Source organism: Camelus ferus, chromosome 17 (genome assembly GCF_009834535.1).
Source record: "Camelus ferus isolate YT-003-E chromosome 17, BCGSAC_Cfer_1.0, whole genome shotgun sequence".
NCBI classification, from domain to species: domain Eukaryota; kingdom Metazoa; phylum Chordata; class Mammalia; order Artiodactyla; family Camelidae; genus Camelus; species Camelus ferus.
In genome coordinates, this window is record NC_045712.1 from 34,007,555 (window position 1) to 34,031,349 (window position 23,795).

The 23,795-nt window shown below is 48.2% G+C and overlaps 1 protein-coding gene across 7 annotated transcripts in view; it reads right to left on the reverse strand.

Annotated features, from left to right (window-relative positions):
• Positions 1-23,795, reverse strand: part of SRGAP3 (SLIT-ROBO Rho GTPase activating protein 3) — a 287,702-nt gene that overhangs the window by 111,891 nt on the left and 152,016 nt on the right. For all 7 annotated transcript variants that reach the window (XR_004312261.1, XR_004312262.1, XM_032458881.1 and 4 more), the window contains one exon: positions 2,408-2,600. Coding sequence is in view for 4 of the 7 variants with exons in the window: in XM_032458880.1 (XP_032314771.1) it covers positions 2,408-2,600 (193 nt within the window). In the remaining 3 variants the exon portion in view is untranslated. The remainder of the gene's footprint in view (positions 1-2,407; positions 2,601-23,795) is intronic.

Here is a 23,795-nt window from a genome sequence, read left to right on the forward strand (position 1 = left end):
CCCCTGGAGACTCTTGCTTCTAAAAGACACGGGGGGCTTCGGCCGCCACGTTAGCCTCATCGAGAGGGCCTGCACCAGCTGCACTGGCCTGGGCCACGCCCTAATTAGACTTTCACAGTGTGTACAGCGGTCTGCTTGGCCCGACTGCCAGCTGGGGCTCCCGTTCTGTCTGGCAGCCTCGGTTAATGAACCCAGGAGGGGCTGACTGAGCTCATTACAAGCAACGCAAGGAAACAGGGGCCCCAGGCCCATGCTCCCCGAGTGCCCCGCCTCCCTGGGCCACACAGCCCTGGACAGTTCCTGGGACAGCTCAGCCGAGATGTGGGTCTCCGCACGTGTGTCGTTGTCTGTGGTTTCAGAGGAGTGTTCAGAGTCCATGGCTGCTCTCAGACAACACCCAGGCCCTTTCTTATCTCAGGGCAAGGAGACAAGATGAGAGCAAAGGTTTGAATCTGTCACATCCTGAAAACTGGTCCACAGACGTGTTTGTACAAGCCGCTCTGTCAGGACTTTACTGTCCTCAGCTTTAAGATGGGGTAGTAATACCCATCAGGCTCAAGGCAAGTGCTCAGTAATGTGCTCAATAAATGATCATCGCTGTTGTCATTATTAAAGGCAGGCGAGAAAAGGCACCAAAATGGGAGCTTCTGGGTGGTGGGACGGTAAGCAATTGTTTTTTTCCCCTACTTTTCTGCTTTTTCTAAATTGCATATAACGAGCATTGGAATTTTATCATTTAAAAAAGCACAAATTTGCTCTCAAAAAATATATCAGAAAAATGGGATCATGTACGAAAGGGTCCAGGCAGTGCCTGGGAGGAAGTTATTAATAGAAGCATTCTCCTGCAATGGAAGTTTCACCTGGATGAGACTGGGTAGTAAAAATATACATGGTATTTGCATGTGGAATAAATTTTTGCCCTTTAATAAAGCAATTTCTTTTCCCCAAATGTCAAAGGAAGAAGGCACAAAAGTGAGTGTTCAAATGTGGGTGCCGATTAAGGGAGATGTTAGGGGAGTTTAAAGGAAGAGCACTCCCTGGACAGAGCAGAAGGTAAAACACAGAGAGAAAAGTGGAAGCAACTCATGTCCACTGACAGACAAGAGAGAATCACAGCGTGGTCCATATACACACACGGAAATATTATTCAGCCTTGAAAAGGGAGGCAACTCTGACACATGTGACAACATGGATGAACCTTGAGGGCATTATGTGAAGTGGCATGAGCCAGTTACAAAAGGACAAATACTGTCTCTTTCCACTTACATGATGTCCCCAGAGTGGTCAGACTCCCAGTGACAGAAAGTAGAATGGTGGGTGCCAGGGGCGAGGGGAGAGGGGAACTGTTTACTAGATGCAGAGTTTCAGGTAAGATGAAGAGTTCTGGAGAGGGATGGAGGTGATTGTTATACAACAGTGTGAATGTACTTAATGCCACATACCTATACCTTTTTAAAATGGTTAAGATGGTAAATATTATGGGTATTTTACCACAATTTAAACCTACTGTAGAGATTTAAAAAAGATGATGGAACCCAGAGGAAAAAGGAACGGAGAAAGCAGGATGAAACAAGTCTCCGGTCCTGAGGTTGAGGGCCATTCTCTGGAGAGATGGCCCATGGAGGAGGGGGACATCTGGGGACCGTGGTGGAGGGGGAGACAGCTTCAGGGTGGATGCAGCCGCGTGAGGTTGTGGCTCCTGCCTGCTCTTGGCCGCAGGCCCCGCGGGTTCTGAGCTGAGAGGCATCTGCAGCTAGAGGACTCAGCCCGGCACGCACTCAAGAGGACCAAGCCTCCCTCCTCGAATTGGAGCTTGGGATTTGAGAAGTTAGGACCTGGGAGGTGTGTGTATGTAAATAGGGAACTAAGGCAGGGAAAGAGCCTGGCACTGTCCTCCAAGGGAGTGAGGAAGAGGAATGCATCAGGTCCACAGAGAAGAAATTCTGAGGTCATCATGCTGAAGGAATTCAAACGGGGGCTGGCCGACCCCCAGGTGAGAAAGAACTGGGTAAGAGTTAGGATGTCCTGAAAGGAGTCGGGGTGTAACCTTGGCCCAAATGGAGGCTAGTGCGGTGCCTGGGGTTTGGTGGGATCCTAACACCAGAACAATTTATTGAGCACTTACTGTCTGCGACAGCACTTTTCTAGGGTCCCTCATGTATTCCCTCCAGCATCGTAATGGGTAGGAACTACTTCCATCTTCACTTTCACACTGAGCAAGACTGAGTCTCGGAGACGTAAGTCACCTGCAGAGCCAGGGCCTGAAAAGCACACCAGCTGCCTCCAATGAGTCTGTGCTTCCTTTCTTTTTCTGTTTGATTTGTTGTTTTTTTCTTTCCTTGCCTCCTTTCTGCTTCACCCGCCCAGCATTGCCTCCCGCCGCCCCAGCCCTCCAGCCCCTTCTCACTTGAACTGGTGCTCCCGGGAGCTGCGGATCTTGGAGGAGAAGCGCTCGGCCAGCTTTTCCAGGCTGCGGGAGTATTCGAGCTCGATCTCGGCTTTCCGACGGAAAAACTCCTGGAGGTCCTGGAGCAGCTGCAGCCTTGACTCGGACTGCTGCTCCAAGCATTTGAACTGCTCTACCAGCTGCGTGCGGATCTCTGCGGGCAGAGACAGGAGTGGGGCGTTAGGCAGTGGCGGGGACAGCAGTGGGACCCACCCAGCTGACCCAGTGCTGCTGGCCCAGGCCCTGCAATTCCAGCAGCCCCCTCCCTACCACCCCGCCGCCCAGAGCACCCCAAGCCCAAGCACAACTGATTTGGCATGTGCCGGTTTTTGCCACTTAGTCTAACTCGATGTTTCCCAAAGTCGAATCATTGCACGTCGCCACCACGATTTTTGCCATATCCACACACCACCGGCGTCATTATTTCTTCCATATGATCTAGTAAATTCACTCACTTTTCTTACTAAAAAGAACTTACTTAAAATGAACAGTTTTATGTCATTACAGCAAGGGGAAAACTAGGACCACTTGCCATCCTGGTACATAGAAAACTTAACGCAACAGAAACAGCGAATTTGTAAATTCTCTCTAGAGACCACTGCTTACCAAAGACCCATGCTACGCCCATGCTGCTCAGTCTCTATCAACAAAAGGCAAACAGGAGGGTGAGGAGGTAAAGGCAGAATTTTCCCAGAGGCAGTCAGGACTGAGAGGCCTCAGAGGGGGTGCTGCTCACTCACAGGGTTATTTAAGGCCACGTCTGCACTCCATTCTGAATGACCTTGAGCTCCATGCAGAAACGTCTCAGGTACCGCTAGAGAATGTAGCCCAGACTTCAGGAAATGCTGACAGAGCAAACCAGGTCTGTGCAACCAGGGCAAAAGTTCAAAAGCAGAGGGTAGAGATAAAAATCACAGCCGAATCCCAGCGACCACACCAATCTCATCTTCAAGCCTGTGGTTCTGTCACTGCTGCCATCTCCACGCATTAACCCTTTCCTTTCCATCCCCCAAGCTGCTCAACAGATCAGTCTGCCCACACCACTGTGCTCACACCAGATCCCTGCTCAAAACACCCAAGGGCCCCTGCTATCTGAGTATTAAGCCCAACTCCTTAGCATGGAATTCAAGGCCACCTATGCCCTGGCCCCAAACTTCACTTCTCTGGATTTAACCCCAGTGGACTCTCCAAGTCATTTAAACCAGTCCCTGCAATGTCCAATCCCTCAGGCATATATAGGCCTCCTGTCTGCAAAGGTGGCCAACACCATCTTAGCATCATTTCGAGAAGCGATATTCAAAGACGGCAGCCCTCGGGGCTACTCGAAGCCTTCCCAAGGGGTGCACAGGCAGGAAAAGGTATAAAGGAATTTGTGAGAGATCCTGTTTCCATTCCCACTCTTCCCTGCTCTGCCTGAGAATGCGCCTTGGTGTCTCACCTGTCCCGCCTCCCTCTTCACAACTGTCCTTCTCCTTCTCAGCAAAAGAGACCAACTTCTCCCTCATCCGGAGTCTGGCTCTGGGGCAGAGACCCGCAGCAGTCCAATTAGAACAATTTAGAATGTTGGTGCTAACAAATCTTCTGTAATCCAGGGGCCAGAAACCCTTTGCTACTCAAAGTCTGGTCCGTGGAAAAGCAGCATCAGCATCACCCATAGGCATAATTAGAAACACAGACCCTCAGGTCCCAACACAGACCTCCTGAATCACAAGCTGCATTTTAGCAAGATCCTTAGATGGTCCTTGTGCTCCTGGAAGCATGAGAAGCACTGCCATCAACCACCCCACCCTCCTCATTGTGAGAAGCATTTCCCATATGTCCTTTTTATTTTTAGTCATTACTTATCAAATTATCAAATATTGATATTATCCTGATAAACTGTGATAAATTAATCTGTAAGATATCTAGTGTTTTATGGTCAAAAGAAATTTTTTAATGTCCATTTCAATATGTATTTTGGATAAAAATAAGTATAATAGAGTCAATAAGTTTCAAGCGTAAGAATATTTTAAGACAAAACTCTGTGAAGGCATTAGAAGGGAATAATGCGTTCAAGAAGGTAAAGACAGGAACAATGCAAATGTAAAATTTCTGACCTGTATAGGAAATTTTTGATGAGTGGTGGTGCATACCAGTGTATTGTGGTATTTATCTTATGACCTGGTAATTCCACTCATGGATACATAACTAAAAGAAATCAGTGTTTATGTCCACCAAAATTTTTTTTTATTTCTCATAGAAGCTGTATAGCCAAATATTAGAAATAACCCAAGATGTCCATGAAGAGTAGGTAAGATTTTTTTTAAATGTGAGACAGTCATTCAGGGGACTGCTATACACCAAGGAAAAAACTAACTGCTACCTGCTTGAATCTCCTTATGTTGACCGAAAGGAGCAAGAAAGAATGAGATCATGAAAAGTAGTTTCTGGTGACAGAGGGCAGAGGTGACAGATCACCTCAAAGGTGATCATTTCTCTGACTGAGCGGGAGATACACCATGACGCCTTGATCCGGGTGGTAAGTGCAGAGGTAGAAATGAATTGAGCTGCACACTGAAGATCTGGGCGTTCCTGTATGTAAGTGATACTTCGAGAAAAGGGCAAAAGAAAAATTGCCCTGTTATTTAGTTTCCATTTGACACATTTAAGAGAGGAGTGTAATTTTACTCAAGGTCAATATTTACAATATGGCAGAAATGATATCCTTTGTAACTATTTAAACTTCTAATGAAACAGTTTAGATGTCAAGTTAAAATGTGTAAGGCAGAAGAGATTTTTTTCCCCCCAAAGTTCATCTAGAGGGTAGGCAAGCAGAAAAGTTTTAAAATCAGTGCTTCAGAGCCCAAGCACGGCTCCTCCCAGGAAGCCCGGGACTGCTCAGCCCTCATGACCCTCCTTTGAACTCCCATGGTTCTTACCATTAGCCTCAGCCTGCCTCGTACTGTGTTTTGAATCCTTTCATGTGCGCGTGTCGTGCCTGCCTCAGCTCCGCCAGTGAAATGTAAGCTCTCAGGGCGGATCCTCCCAGTACACGCGGTCACCAGACTATCAGCGTCTCAGAGCAAATCACTCTTTGCCTTCCCCAAGAGCTGCGTGATTAAGGGAACCTCACCCAACACACACACACACACACACACACACACTCGCCAGACACACGCCACACACACGCACATACAACACATGCCCACACTCACTCACACAGCACACATACTCATACACACACCACACTCACATGCCACACACACACCACACATACACACACCACACAATCACATACACATCACACATTCACACACATTTACCACAGACACACACCATAAACGACACATGCCCCACACACTCTCACACAGCACACACACACACATTCACACACACTACACATACACACCACACACAACCACATACCACACCCACCACACAACACATACCACAACTCACACATACAACACACACATTCACACAACACTTACCATACACATACCACACATACACGCTACACACACAACCACATATCACAAACCACACAACCACAACACACGTTCACACATTTACCATACACACAACACACACACACTCACATATCACACCACATTCAACACCAAACACCTCCCAGATACACATCACACACACCAGATACACCACAACCACCACACACATTCACCTACATTTACCACACATACCATATATTCACATACACACACCACACACATTTACACACTACACCCACACATGCAAATGACACACCCACACATTAACACACCACAACCACATACAACCACATATCACACATGCCACATACATACCACAACTACCACACATTCACACATATTTACCACACATATCATATATCACACACACCACACATTTTCACAGGCACACTCATACACATTCACGTATCACACACTTACACATTTACACACATTATATATACACACCACATACTTTCACATACCCACATACACACACAACCACACACACAACCACACACATACACAAATTTACCCCCCACGCACCACACATACTCACATGCACACTCACACATTCACACACACACACACTACACATACAACAGACATAGATATTATTATTATCCACTTTTACAGATGAAGAGAGCAAGGCTCTGTGTGAACTGATCAAGAACTTGTCCAAGGTCACATTCTGTTCCATGAACTGTATCAGTCCACACAGGTACACCCTGACACGGCCCACTTTGCTGAACTTGATTGAGAAGCCATCACTCCCACAAGCACACGCCCAGCCTTAACAACACATACTCATAATGCTTTCCAAACATTTAAAAACTTACTTCTAGAGCACCACTATTTGGGACTCATAATAACCTTCATAACAACGGGGAGCACTTACAGAGCACACGACTTGTTCCATGCCTGGTGCTGAGTTCCTCGGATATCTGCCTCACGTAATCTATGCCACATCCCCTATAAGGTGGGGGCTGCTGGGATCCCCCCACTTTTCCCCACAGATAAAGAAGTGCGGGCTCAGAGGTAAGTAGCCTGGGGTCACAACAGCTGATGTGCGCAGCGAAGCTAGGACTCAAGCCCAGCTCCCTCAGATGGGAACAGGGACCCTCCCAATGCCCTACTAAACTGAGGCCAGATTTTTTTTTTTTCAGTCTTCCATCCATCTGTATTCAACTTCCAGTACCCTTCTTGTAACAAGAGGCTGGTCTAAAGAGATACTATTTATCAATAATGCTGCAGTCACTGCCTTCCTCCATTACAGGGCATAATCAGGAGCCAATGTTCTAGACTGTAGAGGAAAATCTCATAAATCACACTGTGCTGACGGAGACAATTTGGAAGGAGCAGAGAAGCCTCCCCCAGCTCACACAACCAGCGGGAGCCTCTAGCAGCTTGGACGGCTCAGAGTCAGGTCTTTCTCGCAGGAAACGGCCAAGCAGGAGCCCTGACTGCGGGGATTTGACTGCCCGCTCCTTATCTCTAACTCCCTTCCAAGTCACTCCTCCTAGGAGCCCAGCACAGACTGGGGCTTTCTCCGGAAAGATTTCAAAAATAAATAAATAAACAAAACAATTGCTCCCAAGGCACAGACTTCATTCAAAAGGCATTCCACCCAGGGAGTGGTTCCAGCCTCAGCACAGCGCTGAGTGGCAGAAAAATAAAAGGTGGTCAGGCAGGGAGGAGAAGGGGCTTGGAAAGTCAGGAAAGGCTTTGATTTCGGCACCTTAGGGCTACAGTGGACCTCCCTGACTCCTGGTGCAGCCTCCTGGCTTCACAGACAAATGCGTGAGGCCTACAGGAGGTGTCCCGAAGCATAGCTCTCTCCGGGTCACTCTCCTGATAAAAACTCTCCATGGTGTAACAGGGAAGAACCAGCCTGACAGCATAGTGGATCTCTTTCTTTCACTTCAACCTTTGCATTCTATTGCTTTTGCTACAAGTTAATCACTAAAAGAATGTCACCTAGAGCCTGAAATATACAGGATGACCAATTCTCAAGGCTCCGATTGTTAGAGGTGTAACAGTTTTCCATTCATATAGTGATAAAAAGTTGCAGAGCAGAAAATAACATTTGTCTTGTTGCAGGTTTATAGGAACGCTGTGACCAGACGTACATGCACAGCTGCAAGAACAAAGGGTTCGGTGTCAAGAAATCTGCAACAACCAGCCACACCTCCTCCCCTTTTAAAAGGAGCCTGAATTCTAACTCGGGGAAGATGGTTCTTTAGGACACTAGTTCACCTTCTCATTCTGCTGGCTTTTCGAATAAAGTCACTATGCCTTGCCCCAAGACCTCATCCTTTGAATTATTGGCCTGTCGTGTGTAACAATGGCTTCCTATTCCTTATAGGATAAAGGCCAAACTCCTCTGACATTCAAAGTCCAAGAAACTACAGCCTGCCTCCCATAACTGCCATTTACTCTCCATGCAACAGTCTCACCGAAGACCATGGTGCCTGCACCAGTGCCACCGTCTGTGGCAATACTCAGGTGACCCACTTTACAGGAGAAGTTTCCTCACGCTCCCCACCCCACTCAAAACCACAACCTCAGAAGCAGAGGGAGCAAGGAGATTCTTCAAATCCAAGGTAATTAGGAACTTTTTTTAAAAATTACTAGAATATTTTTAGAGCAGTTTTAGGTTTAGAGAAAAATTAACCAGGAAGTACAGTGTTCTCATATAACTCCCCTGCACAGACTCCCCAGTTATTAACCACTTGCGCTGATGTGGTACATTTACTACAATTAATGGACAATACTGATACATTATTATGAACTAAAGTCCACAGATTACATTACGGTCACTCTTGTGTTTTCATCCTGTGGGTTTTGAAAAATGCATAATGTCATATGGGCATCATTATGCTATCACGCAGAGAGAGAACACATCGGGGAAATCAGTCCATGTCATTTTATAAAGAACTTCCTCATTCCTTTTTACAGCACTATAGAATTCCATATTCTATATTCCAAATGTAGAATTGTTTAGCCAGTCCCCTTTCCCGGACTTTTAGGTTGTTTGCAATTGTTTACCATCATCAAAAATCCTGGAATAAATAACCATATACAAGCCTCATTTTGCAGATGTGCAGGGATGTCATCTGTGTGATGAATTCTTCATGTAGAAGTACCAGATCAAAAGGCATTTGTGGAAGATGTGGTATATTTATACAATGGGAGTATTACTCAGCCATAAACAAGAATGAAATACCGCCGTTTGCAGCAACATGGATGGACCTAGAGATTATCATACTAAGTGAAGTAAGTCAGACAGATAAAGACAAATATTATATGATGTCATTTATTTGTTGAATCTAAAAAAATGACACAAATGAACTTATTTGCAAAACAGAAACAGATTCACAGATATAGAAAACAAACTTACAGTTACCAAAGGGGGAAGGCGGGGTAGGTAAATCAGGAGTTCAGGATTAACAGATACACACTACTATATATAAAACAAACAACAAGGGCCTACTGTACAGCACAGGAAGCTATATTCAATATCTTGTAATAACCTATAGTGGAAAAGAATCTGAAAAAGAATTTTATATATACATATATGTGTGTGTGTATATATATGTATCACTTTATTGTACACTTGCAACTAACATAACATTGTAAATCAACTACAATTTAAAAAAATTGTGTAAGGCGTTTGTGTTAGTACTTCTGAGATTGCAAAAATGCCCTTCCCTGAAATTTTACCAATTTGTACTCCCACCAGAAATTTATGAGAGGGTCACTAGGACTATTATAAAGCTGACATGCTGGGATTTGCTTCAAAATAACCTTTGGTGAGGGAGAGAGGAGTGGTAGCGTTATAGGTAAAAACCACCATAAGCCTTGAGTTGACTGGTGACGTTTAGTTGTAGTGATGAACACGGGGAAGAGGCCTCTTACACTAATCTCTCTAGTTCTGTAATGTTTGAAAATTTCCATAATAAAAAAGGAGAACAAAGAAAGCCAGGCAAAGCCAGAAATGTGATACAAAGCCTGCTGCTCTCGTTAGCAGGTCTGACCAGTTAGGAATTAAGCATGACAATAACTTGTCCCCAGAGGCCTCTGCCCTGGGCCTGCAGAGGGCTCTCCTGCGTTAGAGGGAGGGGCCAGAGTGTGACCCTAAGAGCAGGCCCCACCCAATTCTCATCCTCGGACCCTGTCCTGAGAACGTGGCAACTTTTCTGACACTCCCTGGGACAGTGAGGCTCCACTTTTCACCGTCGGTATCCGTCTTGAAAATCAAGATACAGTGAGTGCTTGCCCCCACCGTGCTCCGCAGAAGCAGCTGGTATACTCTCCCCACGATAAAGTTTCAGGAGCTAACAAGGAGGATGGTATGTTACACAGCTATGCACAATCATGCCTGGAGCTTGCACTGTTCTAATTCCTACTTTATAGATGAAGCAATTGAGACTCAAGGAAAGGGAATGAGCTGCCCAGGGTCACCCAGAAAGTAGGAGAGCCAGGGCTCAAATCCAGAGCAAAGGGCAGACAGGAACCAAGATGACCCAGCCTCCAGGTCAGGGTGCTTTCCCTGAGGGGTCCCAGCACCTCCTCTTTCAGGGATCATGTTCCCACTCCACCTCTGTCTCCACACGGCACTCCATCTGTCATCTCAGTGCCATTCTTACTGGTCCTGGCTGTCAAGTATCCTCAAGCGCATCCTGACCTTGACCCTAGGTCCACCTACGGTGGAGGGAAACCAGCTTGGGAACAGTGTAGCCGACCCCGGGTTTACCTGCCTGCAGGGTTCAGATCCTGGCTCTCCCACACAGTCAGCCGGGTGAACTTGGGAGCATCTCCTCATTTCCTCATTTCTGTGGGACTTGGGTCCCCCTGTAAAATGGGGGTGCTAATAATCTACCTCATATTGTTGTAAGGGTTGATAAATGACAATGGAGACTTGCTCTCACTGGCTACCAGCCCCATGCCCAGCGTCCTGAGGGGTCCACGGCCTTCCTACTCCAGCCTCAGGAGGGGCAGCACCACAAAGCCAATAGACCGAGCAGAGCCTGGACTCCAGCTGCTGTCACGAGCTGGAATGTTGGCTCTGGCAGAGACCATTGTGAGGTCCTGGGCAGACAAGTCATCTCCTCCGAGCTCTTTTCCCATCTGTAAAAGGCGGGTAACTATGCTTATCTTGCAGGGATGCTGCAAGGATCAGACTAGAAATAATGCGTGCAGTGTCAGGCACCTGACAGAAGGCCCTGGCAAACAGCCTCCCTGGAGAGGTGGCACAGCACAGCAGGAAGGGCACACAGCTCACAGGCTTTGGGGACAGCCAATTTGGGCTCCAATCCTGGTTTTCTCCACTCTGTAGAAGTCGCCTCAGCTCTCTGAGTCTCTTTTCTAGTCTGTAAAATGGGGAATAATAATACCTTCCTCGTGGGTTTGTCAAAAGAGCGGGAGATACTATGCACGTAAAGCGCCCGGCCTGGGACCTGGTTCATAGCAGGTGAGCAATAAAGCGGAGGAATGAGGCTGCAGCCACGCAGAGTGAGCATGGGGTCGCTGGGCACTGAGCTAGGTGATTCCCAGGCCATCCCAGGCCATCTGTCCACAACCCCCAAGGGCTGTGCACCCCGCGAAACCGTGGTGTATCCTCCTCTGCCCTCTCAGGTCTGGGTTCCCCTCTTCCTTCCCTGCCTCCCTGCCAGCCTGGGCCCATGTTTCTTTCCTGCTCTGGGTCCTGCACAAAGGCTCGGCAGCCCCGCCTCTTCTCACAGTCTCGCATAGGTGAGGAGGCAGCTTGTCATGGGGGTCCCTGCATCCCAGAGGTTGCCCAACTCCGCACTGCGCCAGGGGCACCCCGGTAACTGCTGCCGGCCTCGAGCTTCGCCCCGCCCTGCCCACCCAGCGGAATCTGTCTCCCCTTGGACTGGAAGCTGGCTCCTCTGCCAACTAGAGGCTCCTCCTAGCACCGTATATTGTCTCCCTCACTTTGCCGAGAACCCCTACCAATGACATCAGTCCGTCCTCTATTAACCTTGACCAAGCACCTTCGCATCTTTCATGGCTTCTGATCATGGAAGAGAGCAGCAGGGAGGAAATGGGTATCACACCATTTTACAGAAGAGGAAATTGAGGCCCAAGAGATGGGAAAGGCCCTTGGAGAATCACAGGATTCAAACTCAGGCTGGCCTGACCCTGCCAGGTGCTGCCCTGGTCCACTTCCGCTCTCCACCGACCCGAGGGAATTAGACCGAGAATGGGACTGTTTTTCAAACTTTGTCACTGTCTCAGCCCTGATAAATGGATCACTGGGTGATGCAGTGCCAAGAGCTGGGTCTGGGGTCAAACTTGCTGAGTTCAGAGCCTGGTCTCAAAGCTTGCTAGCTGTGTGAACTTTAACAAATCAGTTAGCCTCTCTGGGCTCTGGCCTTCCCAACTGCAAAATGGAAGGAATAACAGCAGACAGTTAGAGCACTGGTCCCTCCCAAGATTGTCTCCTTGTTCAAGCAAAGCAGTGAATATTGTGCTACAGCCTTGGGAGGAGGTAGCTGCCACTGTTACCCTATTTTGCAAAGGAGACTGAGGCACAGAGAGGGGAAGTGATCTGCCTAATTTCACCTAAACATGAAGGTGTCTTTTGGCTCCAAGTCATTTATTAATTGACAGAGATGTTTCCTGAGCACTTACCATATGTACTATCCCCAAACCAGCCAAGTTTTCACACTCTGTCTTCAGCCATCTCACAACTACTTGGGTAGTGAAGGCCAGGCTTAGAACAGATAATCAAAGCACATCAGCTCCTGGGGCCTCCTTGAAGCAAACTGTATCTGCTTCCAGCTTGCTGGGGGTGAGGGAACACATATGCTGGGAAGGAGTTGGGTGAAGTGACTGGCATTTCCCTCTCTGCTTCTTACCACCAGTTCCTTCCCCAGAGAGGAAGTGCAGTATATGGGCTAGTGTTCTGAAAAAATAAGAATTATTTCTCTAAGAGGAAATGATATGGTCCCAAACAAACTAGGTAATTAGCATTGGATATATATTCATGGTTGAAGAGATGGGAGACAAGATTCTCACTTCCCATTGTGGTCCAAAAGCACAGGTTCAGCTCTGTAGCCCCCTGAGCACCCCTACCTGGATTGCTAAACCAGTTCCCTCAAGCAGGGAGTTCAAGGCAGAGTGAGTGGGAGAGATTTCCCCACAGCATATGGGCTGTGTCCAAGTAATAGCCATTCCTTCTCGTAAAGAAGTCAGACAGAAGTTGCCTCCCCACCTTCCAGATGTTCGGTGAAAAGCAAGTAACGGTCAGAAAAGGCCATGCCTCCTCCCACCAGAAGCTCTGAGTTAAAGTGGGATGTGATCAATTTCAACATGAGTTTAATATTCACAGCTTTGCTGCTCAATGGTCCTTGAAGGATCAGATGCATTTACATGGGAAAAGATCAGGAACCATTAATGCTGAATTTCCAGCTGCATCCTCTGACTGAGGATGCTTTTCTTTGTTTTCAATCCTACCCCGCTCCCAGAATTCAGGAGTCAGAAAACTGGGGACCCCTGGAAACATCTGTTTCCCAAACTTCAGAGACATTTTTACAATGTGTCCTCTCTAAAAACATTTATCCTATATTCATTTAATATATTTCTTTAAATCACCTCACTTTTCACATGGGATACTTAATAGTATCGCCATAAATGGAAAAACCTAAATCACTCGGCATTAATGGAAGGTAACTGTAAAAATAACTACAATGATCACAAAAAAATGTTACTGTATTCTACTTAGATTCTGTAGCCTGAGACCAGCTTTCTTTTTGATAAAAAGAGTTTGGTAAGTATTAGAGGAACTGCTGAAGACACACTAGCACCTCACAAGAATCTCCCTAAGAAAGGCTGAAAGAGGATGAAAAAGGAAGTAAGTATCTATTTCTGTGAATCAATGCTATTGCGTCATGTCCCTGTGAACCACCTAAAATTAACCGATTACACACCGTCCGTGGTGCTCATCCCTCACTTCAGGAAACTGTAATTGGTCCAACCCCTTAATTCACAAAAGGGAAACTGAGGAACAGAGAGCCTTACCCCCACGTGGTACCAGAACCTGGGTCTCCTAGCTGCTTGACCAGTGCCCAGCTCTCTTGACTACAGTTCTTCATATACAAGTCCTTTCTGCTCTGTTGTGATGCCAGGCAGCTAGCACAGTGCCCGTGTCTGCCACCAAGTTGGTTCCTCACAAATATTTTTAAATGAATAAATTAACCAATCAAATGAAATGATGTATTGTGGCAGGCTGAATAATGACCCCCCCCCAAGGAAATTTAGCTCCTAATCCCTGGAACCTGTGAATGTTACTGTAAATGGCAAAAAAGGACTGTGAGATGTGACTAAGGATCCTGCAATGAATAGATTATCCTGGATTATCCGGGTAGACCCGAAATGGAATCACATGTGTCCTTACAGGAGCGAGGAAGAAGGAGATTGGCACAGACAGAAGAGGAGGAGGTGCTGAGACTACAGAGGCAGAAATTGGAGGGAGGTGGCCACAAGCCAGGGAATGCCCACAGTCACCAGAAGCTGGAAGAGGCCAGGAACAGATTCTCCCTTATGATCTCAGGAAGGAGCAAGTGGGGCCCCCTGCCAACATCTTAATTTTGGCCTGGTGATACTGACTTCAGACTTCTGGCTTCTAGAACTGTGAGAGAACTAATGTGTGTTGCTTTAAGTCACCAGGTTTACGGTAAGTTGTTACAGCAGCCATGGGAAACGTATACAGTGCACATTACACCACTCTGAAAGCGCCAAAGAATTGTAGAATATGGTCTAAGCAGTGAGTGAGATAGAAATTCAGATGACCAGAAGAGGGAGGGGCAATGGGGTGCTGGAGTGTCACCTGAGACTTTAGGAAGGAGGAGAGCTGAGGCAGGATTTGTAGGATCCAGAGAAGTGGAGAGAGAGAACCGGGCATTCTGTTATCCATACCCACAAGCATTAATGACTGCATACTACTTCTGTGTTAAAGGGACAGGAGGAGCTGAGAAGGAAATATGTGTACAACAGGACCCCTGCTCTCAAGGAACTGCCAGTGTACTGATGGGATAAGGTAAACCTAGGTGAAAAAATAATCAGCAATGGGAGATGGAATAATTCCCCTTCCAGAATCAGAGGCATACACCAAAAAATCTATGTGCAGGTATTTTTATCACAGCACTGTTTATAAAAGTAAAAACTTGGACACAACATAATCCAACAACAGGGGATGTGCAGTTAAATATCATGCACATCCATGTAATTAACTTCTCTGCATTTTAAAAATCATGCTGTATAATAGTTACTGATAAAATGATATAATCGTTATTACAGTGGATATAGTAGTGAATATATAATAGTTAACCGGAAAATGACCATAATATATAGTTGAATAACAAAACTGGGTTATAAAAATAGAAGGTACAGTTTAGTTCTCCCAAGATATAACTAGAACTATTTACAGATGAAGAAAGACTGAAGAATATACACTAAAATGTTCACTGTGGTCATCTCTAGGTGGTTGGAGTACAGATTGATTCGTTTCTTTGATAAATATTTACTGAGCACCTAGGTGCTGACCCATGGCTTGGCAAACTTTTTCACAAGGGGCTACACAGTAAATATTTTAGATTTTTCAGGCCATATAGTCTCTGTTGCAACTACCCAGTTCTGCTTTTGTAGCACAAGAGTAGCCATAGACCATATGACAGTGAATGCACATGGCTGTGTTTCAATAAAACTTTATTTACAAAAACAGGCAATGGGCCACACTTAGCCCATGGGCTCTAGGTTGCCAACTCCTGTACTAATCACTGTGTTTTTCTATATTTTTCAAATCCTCTACATAATAGGCATTACACCTGTAATATGGGGAGGGGCAGTAAATTTTTTTAAATACTCACTATCCCTGGAAAGGCCATGGTTGGGTCCAGTAGAGTAGCATCTCTTTTAGGGGTGACAAACTCAATTATCTCCAGGGGTCAGCCAGGCAACAAAAATGTGATTAGAGACCTCATATAAAATAATACAGAGAGCACAGATCTGATCAAATATTCAAATATTCAAATATACTCTTTAATGTTAATACTGTATTTGCTAAACAGATGAGATCTATAAACCTCTAGTTCATGACTCTGGAAAACCTTCCCAGCAAATGTTACTTTAGCCAGTGCCAGCCCTGCCAGATTCAAACCCAGAGTATGCCAGACCCCACTCTGCCAGAGCTGTCCCCACCTTGACCCCATTAACTCATGTTGAAATGACCAGCCAGGGCAAGAGCTGCTAATCTTCATCGAACAGGTGCCTCCAGCCATGTGTGCATTCACCTGACAGTAATAGGATGCCGGATGAATTTCCTTGACCTTCTGATGAGAATGCCACATGGAGGAATATCCAAGGCCACAGGGAAGCTGAAATCTTTTATGCACACTGCAGCTACTGCTCGCAAAGGCTTGCCCCGGGATGGAAAGGCACTCCATCAGGCTGAGTGATTTATGTTTCAGGAAGCCACATGAGTTATTGCTTATGACCTCATCCTGGCAAATTTGCAAATTCTTGCCAATTGATTTTTGGAAAGGAGAGAAGGAGAAAAAAGAAGGGTTGGGCCCGTGTGTATGTGTGTGTGTGTGTGTGTGTATTTTCTTTTTAACCTTTGTAAAATTTCACAAAGGTTTTCAAAGGGAATCTTTATCCATTCCACAACAGGGGCAGAGGTTAAATTTTCAAGGAGGTCCATGAGTGGGGGGCCTGGCTATCTGCAGGAGTTTTATTTTTACAGCGCACATCAAGCAAGTCCTTACGGTCACCAATCTCAATTCTTGTTGTCAATCAGGAACTTTCAAGGGAAACTCTTCAGGAGACCTTCCATGCCTTTGAGGATGGATGAAGGACAGCAAGACAAAACAAAAAGAATCCAGATATGTACGTTCTCAAATGCTGAGCCCAGCAAACTTTTAGGAAAAGGCTTAGAAAAAACTACTAAATCATAGTTGCCTAATGGCTTAATAATGAGTTACAAGCCTGAGCACAGAGACTGTTGGCACATGTACGTGCTGTGGTCTGGTAAAGCCATTTCATACTCAACCATGGACTTGAATAAACACATTCAGGGTAGTTCCAGCTCTGCCTCAAGGCATTAAGTTCATCCATAAACTGGGATTAACGATACTTACCGAAGAATTGCGGTAAAATCAAATTAAGAAATACATACTTACATGAAAGAGTTCTATAAACCGTAAAAAGTTAAACAAGTGTGATTCTTCTTCGTGGTATGATTATTATTACTTTTTAAGAGTCTACTACCTGCAAATTAGAACAAAACATCCACTGACTGCAACAGTTACACTAGCTCAACCAAAGAGGAAGAGGCTACAGCTCCTTAGTAGACAGGTCTCCCAGGGCTGCAGCGAATTTCAACTCAGGCTGGAATCTAATCAGTCATACTTGGGCTCAGAGCAAGCACTTACTACCCCGATATAAATCTATTTGTCCTTTTAACACAATATGGAACTCCCTGCCAAGCACATATTTCATGTCTTGGGTCCGATTACCAAAGGCGAAAAGCACCTCCTGTTGAGTCACTTGCCACTCGGCAGCAGAATGTAGTGGGTTCTTTCTGTTCCCTGCTGGGGCCATAACTCTTCACGAGACGTTGACCAAATGGCCTCACTCCTCTCGGTCAGTTGGTCAATGGACTGCTTCTGTGGTCCTACTATGGACCAAGCTCTAAGCCTCAAATTCCACAGGAAGCCAGGTTGTTGGATTAAGGTCTGTTTCAGCACCAAGAGCTTATGTCAAACAAGTGGGCAGTTTCTTAGTCTAACACCCCTCGGTGCTCCCAGCTTGGGCATAAATCGAGTGATATGCCTATGGTTCCAGAGAAGTCACCTCCCAGCCAAGGTGCCCACCACCTGCACCATCGCACACAGATGAACTCCAGCCCCTAGTCCTTCCCCTTCCTCTTCCTTTGGCCTCTAATAATTTCTCCCAACACTGAGGGGAGTCGCTGGGTGCAGTCAGCTCCTGCAAGGACACAACAATGGCAGACCCTGACCTCCCAGGCGCTGCCCGTCCCCTTCTGTTTGACTCTGACATTCTCCCGCCTGAATGAGGGAGACCACTGTGGGTCAGCTCATGGGGGAAATGAACAGATATAATGCCACCTAATGTTGCATTCCAGTTTCCAGAACCAATCCTTTTGGATCCTGAATGTATGTTATGGTAGGAAATATATAAAATATCAACAAGGAATATAGCAGAAACCCAGATTCCAGGGATGTTGATGCCTTCTCAGGGTCTGTCTTTGAAAGGTTGAGGAGTGCAGGGCAAAACCACAGTCGTTACAAGGCTCTGGATCCACTGCTTCCCATGAGAAGGGGACATGAGGGATCTCCAAGCACCTGATAGGAGGGTGGTGATCTGGCCCGGGAAATTCTAACGACCTGAGTAAGCATCAAAGCCAGCATTTCCTCCCAGGGAGTTCCACAGACCCCTGTGCCCATGAGATGTCCCTCATTCCCACCCTGAAACCCTCCCTCCCAAAAAACAACCCCTAAGTGAGGAAATGGCACTTTGATTCCCTTACTTGCTCGAGTTAGAAACTGGCCATCACTTGGCCTCTCCCTCACACCCACATCTCCATCCTGACCCATTCCACTGCCTCAAGATTTCTAAATGCATCTCCATTTCTACCACAGCCCTAGTGAAAGCCCCCATCATCTCTGCCCGGACAACCACAACAGCCTCCTAAACCAGAGTCCACATCACATCTGTCTCCCTTCCAATATTTCCATTCTTCTTTGTAAAGTAAAATTCTCATTCACGTCCCCACTGGCAAGTCCCTGTCCTCTCCACCCTCCACCTCCAGCCTAAAATCCTTTGATGGATTTTCAGCCCTTTCAGGATAACAGACCAAGCCCTGCTGTGGCCTACAAGGCTCTGTAGGAGGGGTCTCTCTACCCAACCACGGCCTCTTCTGATTCCATCTGCCCCTTGCTCACTATCTTCCAGCCACCCCGACCCTGCCACCTTCTCTCACCAGTGCGCCAGGGGCCCCAACTCTGGGGACAGAACCATTAGCCAGATGAACCCCTCCCAGGAAGAATCCAGGCACTGTGATTCATGAGAGGGAAGAGAAAAATCACAATGTGCTTTCAGCGAGATGCGTTCAAACGCTTCCTTCTGCGCTTTTGTGGGAACTGGACGTGCTCTGAGCCAGGTGTTTCCACACAGCCGGCCAGCGCGACAGCCCCTGGAGAGATGTGAAGCCTCAGAAAGGAATGCAGTCCACACTGCAGCCACAAACCAGATGCATGGCACAAGCCAGGGTCCGCGTGGGTTCAGTTAGGTGCCCAGACCCTGAGAACTGATTCCTATCCTCCAGCCTCTCCCTCCCATCCTGCAAAAAGCCCATCTTTCAAAAGCCCCCTTCCAGGAAGGCAAGGGCCCAACTCCTCCTGCCACCCTGGGACTGTCTCCAGAGCCAGAGGGGGGCTGCTGTCCTGATGGAGTTACCTCCCCAGCTGGGGGGAGAAATGCCCATAGGTCCCGTTTAGCTCAAGTGCCCAAGTGAACCTCCCGTGAGCATTTCGGAGAAGTTGCCAACCCTCAGAGCCATAAACTCAAGGAAGGGAGGGAGGAGAGATGAAGGAGGTGCCTGCTTCTCCGCCAGAAACACAGAGGGGATGACCACATAGGACTGAAAAAAGAAAACAGCCAGGAGAAAGCGCCAACCCTGGCGTTTCTCTGCCCTGGGCAGCGGGCAGGCAGGCGGCCCTGGGGTACAACCGCCAGCAGCTTTGTGGGCAGAGCTGCACCTTGTTCATACAGAAAAAGGACACCTAGTCAGTGTCGCCCGTCATTTTCTTGGGCTACAGAAACATCTTTATAGAACAATTTGCTCCTGACCATCTCATCACCTGGGCAGGCACAGGAAGTGCCACGGGGTAAAGCCAGACTTGTCAAACAGCTACTTTGGCAAACGTGGCCCCGTGTCCAATAATATCTTACAACCACACGGTGCTCAGTGCTTTTCAAAACCCAATTACATGCATTATTTATTAGACCCCACACGGCCTCCAGTTCACAGGGGAGAACCTGAGACATGGGAAACAGGATGTGGGGCTGGCGGGCAGGTGCCCGGTCTCACCATCCTCCGTCTTTCCACCGCCCCATGCTCCTCCCCAGTCCTGCTGGGCAGGTGTCCATGGGAGAGCAATCCTGCTGCCCACAGCACAGCACTCTGCAGATGAGAAACTGCTTCCAGACTCGGAGTGGGAACCGAAGAAAGGATGAATGAACTCCTTGTCATGATGTGGGAAGGACAGGCTGGATGTCCTCATTCCCATTTCCCAGGTGAGGAAATGGAAGCTCATAGCCCACCTGACACGTGTGATCTCCTGAGGCCCCAGCCAGTGGTGAACTATGACCCAGGGATTTGTGATGCCCGGTGTGACAGGTTTCGTTAAAGGCCTCTAACTTCTTCAGCCCCACCCTGTAGCCATGGTCTCTGCCATGTTACTTCACAGTTCCTCTCTCACTCGAGAGGTGACGTCTGTTTCCCCACCCCTTGGCTCTGGGCTGGCCTGTGACTTGCTTTGGCCAAAAGAATGTGGTGGGCCAGGTACAGCCTGGGCCCCGGAGGCCCTGCGTGTTTCCACCTGCTCTTACACCCCTGCCCTCGCCAGGAGCACGTGCCCAGGCTAGCCTGTGGGGGGACAGAGACACAAGGAATGAGCTGCATTGCCCTGGTTGCCCCAATCCCCCTGCCCTAAAACAGCCAACTTCTGACATGTGAGTGAGCCCAGCCGAGATCAACAGAGCTGCCTAGCAGACTTCCCCACAACTCCAGACACACAAGCAATAAGCACTTGCTACTGATGCCACTGAGTTATGCAGGTGGTTGTCTGGACAATTCTGTGGCAGTCGCTAACTGGTACACAGCACCTGTCCCACCCATCCGTCCACCAATGCCTCCATCGATGCACTCAGCATGCATCTGGTGAGGGTCCACAATGCGTCCAGCACTGTGCGAGGCCAGGGACACAGTGGTAAGCACTGCAGTACGGAGTATGCAGACCAAGAAGGGAGGACTGATAAGCAATTACGATTCACAGAGAGGAGGGTGGGCTGGGAGGAGTGACAACAAAGCAGAAATCTATGGGCTAAACAGGAGCCCGTGGGGCGAGGAGGGGTGACAGTGAGAATGTTCCAGAAGAAAGCTTGGCAGAGGCCTGACGAGGCATCTGGTGCTGGAGCCCGGAAGTAGGAAGGTGGGGGAGGAAAGGGGGCTCCAGAGGGGCTGTCATCAGAGGGACCTCATCATCATCTCAGACGCTTTTTCTGTATTTATTTTCAAGGCCAACTGAAACCCAGAAGAGGAAACAGGAGCATTTTCCAAGCACAGATGGAGCAATGAAGGCAAAGGCCACAGAGCATTTCCAGGGCACACCAGGGCAGCAGGGCCCGAGGACAGCCTTCCGAGGGCAGCAGCAGAAGTTCTTCCATTCTGACTCTGTGGGAAGTTTGCTACCTGCCTAAAGCCACAGGTGCTTGGCTGTTTCTCATGCGACAGAGTCAGGAAATGAAAGCCTGCTGCTGGAATCTACAGCACTCCTCTAAAGCAGCCAATCCGAGGGAGACAAAGGTACGCTCATCTCTACAGAGAAAAATGGGGAGAAGAAAGTCCTGGGGCCGGGGGCTGTATGTTGTGGTATTCATTCATTCATCCATTCATTCAGTCAACAAGTCCTCCCTAACTGGTCATATTCTGCCAAAAGCGAGGAGGACTGAAATATGACTGGCCCTTGGTCCTGTCCTCAAAGATCTCCAGTCCAGAAGAAAGTGGGGCAACTCCAGACTTTCTATACCAACAGAGCCTAGAGGTGGCAATCTGCTGGATGTGGACACGTGGGAAGTGCTTTGAAGCTGGCTGAGAACACAGGAACCCGATTTTTACTTAGATGTTGTGTTTATCTGGGGTGGCTGGGGGAGGGGAGGTTGAAGTCACCCTTTGGATCAGCCACTGGGGGAGATCAAATATGTGTGAAACGGCCTGCAGTACCGTTAACAAGCAGTAAGAGTGACAGCAAGATTCAGATGGAATTTGAAGAGTTCAGAAGAGGGCAAGATGGGCCATTACTGGCTAAGTGAATCAGGCAAGATTTCTAGAAAGAAAGATGAGTCAAGGACCGAGGAGAATGAGGAAAAGGTCTAGAAGGGGAAGGAACCCCCCAAAGGCAGGGAAGCCCAGAACCCACCTGGGGACTCACTCTGGATGCCTGGAGTCCAGCCATGAACAATAGGGACAAGTAGAAGGTCCGCTGGAAAGGCGGCTGGAACCAGATCAAGGAAGCTCTGAGATACCAAGAGAAGGAAGCTGAGCTTTATCCAGAAGACAACTGAATCAAAGAATGTGACATCAAGGGTGCATTTCAGGAATATTACTCTCAGCAACTAATGGGTAGGAAAAGAGAGACTGAACCCAAGAGGCCAGTTCAGAAGATGCTGCCAGAATTGGTTGAAGAAGAGGAGACAGATATGAGAAAGAGTGTTCAGAGGACTCAATGACTGGCTGGCTGGAAAGAGAAGCACTGAGGGTCCCCCCAAGGTTCCCATCCGGGAGGATGACTGTGAAATCCACTGCAGTGGGGAGACGGAGGGACTGCACTTTGAAGGCTGTGGCTGTCAGACACAGTGGGGGTGAACTGGCTGAGGGGTGGCCGGCAGGGAGCTTGGAGAAACAAAGAAGGTAAGAAGATGCTGCTGCCCTTGAAAGACAGGCCAGGTGTGGAAATGAGAAGAAGAAAGCAACGGGGAGCCAGTCAGAAGGAAACTACTGAAGCTGCCGGGGAGAGAGAAGGTACCGGCAGAACCAGGAGCTCGTCCCGCTCCCCCCACCGCATCGCGTGTGCCTAGCAAAGCACTGCTCTGGGTCCCCAAGGCCTGCCTTGACCGGGTCTTATTCATTCTTCACAGTCAGTCTCCCCTGAATAGAACGTGCCCTCCACGAGGGACTGTGATCAGCTGATTTTCTGCAGCATCCACTGCACCTCAAAGACAGCCTGGCACGTCAAGGGGCTCCTAAGTGCCACACAGACGTGTTTTATGGTGCCTGACCTGGCGGCCACCCCTGGGAAGGAGCGGTACAACAAGATCCAGCCCCCACCTCCAGTGACTGGACTGGGAATGGACGGTGAGTCACATGGGAGGTGGGGAGGGGGTGTCCACGCACAGGCCTGGTGGAAGCCGGCCAGTCTCTCTCAGACATTGGAACTCAGACCCAAGGGTCAAGGACAGTCGTGATGGGCACTGGAGTCTTAAAGCCATGCAGGTTCTGGGCTGGTGGCCACTGTGGGCCACAAGCAAGGTGAGAAAGCCAGTGGTCAGAAGAGAGGCAGGAGAGTGGAGTGGAGAGAAGCCGAGACACAACTCCTGAGAAATGAGCAGAGCGGCCTCCACTCTTAACCTCCCAGCGCCAACTCTGGAAGGACTGGCTGACCTTCCCTTCCAGCCCCTGGGCACTGTGTGGGGCACGGAAGAGCCAGCAGATTCCCCTTCAGGAAAGAAGGCTTCATCCCCTGACTGCTGGGAACACTCCTGGAAGACCACCCCCAGCTGCCTGCCTCTCTGAAGACGGAAGGACACTGCCTCGCCCTAGGTCCTGCTCCTTCCAGGGGCGGCCCACGTCCGTGACCGAGCAACATGGGCACCTAAAGGCCTGGGCCCCTTCCTCCAACCTGGGACAACACTGAAGGGCCTCTCCAAGTTCCAGAATGTCCCACGGAACGGGCTGAGGCCTTCGCTGGGACTGCCCCAAGGCACAGCTGCTCCCCTTGGCCAATCCCACTGCCGTGGCCTCACTTCCATGGGGGGTGGTCCCAATCAAACTCCCC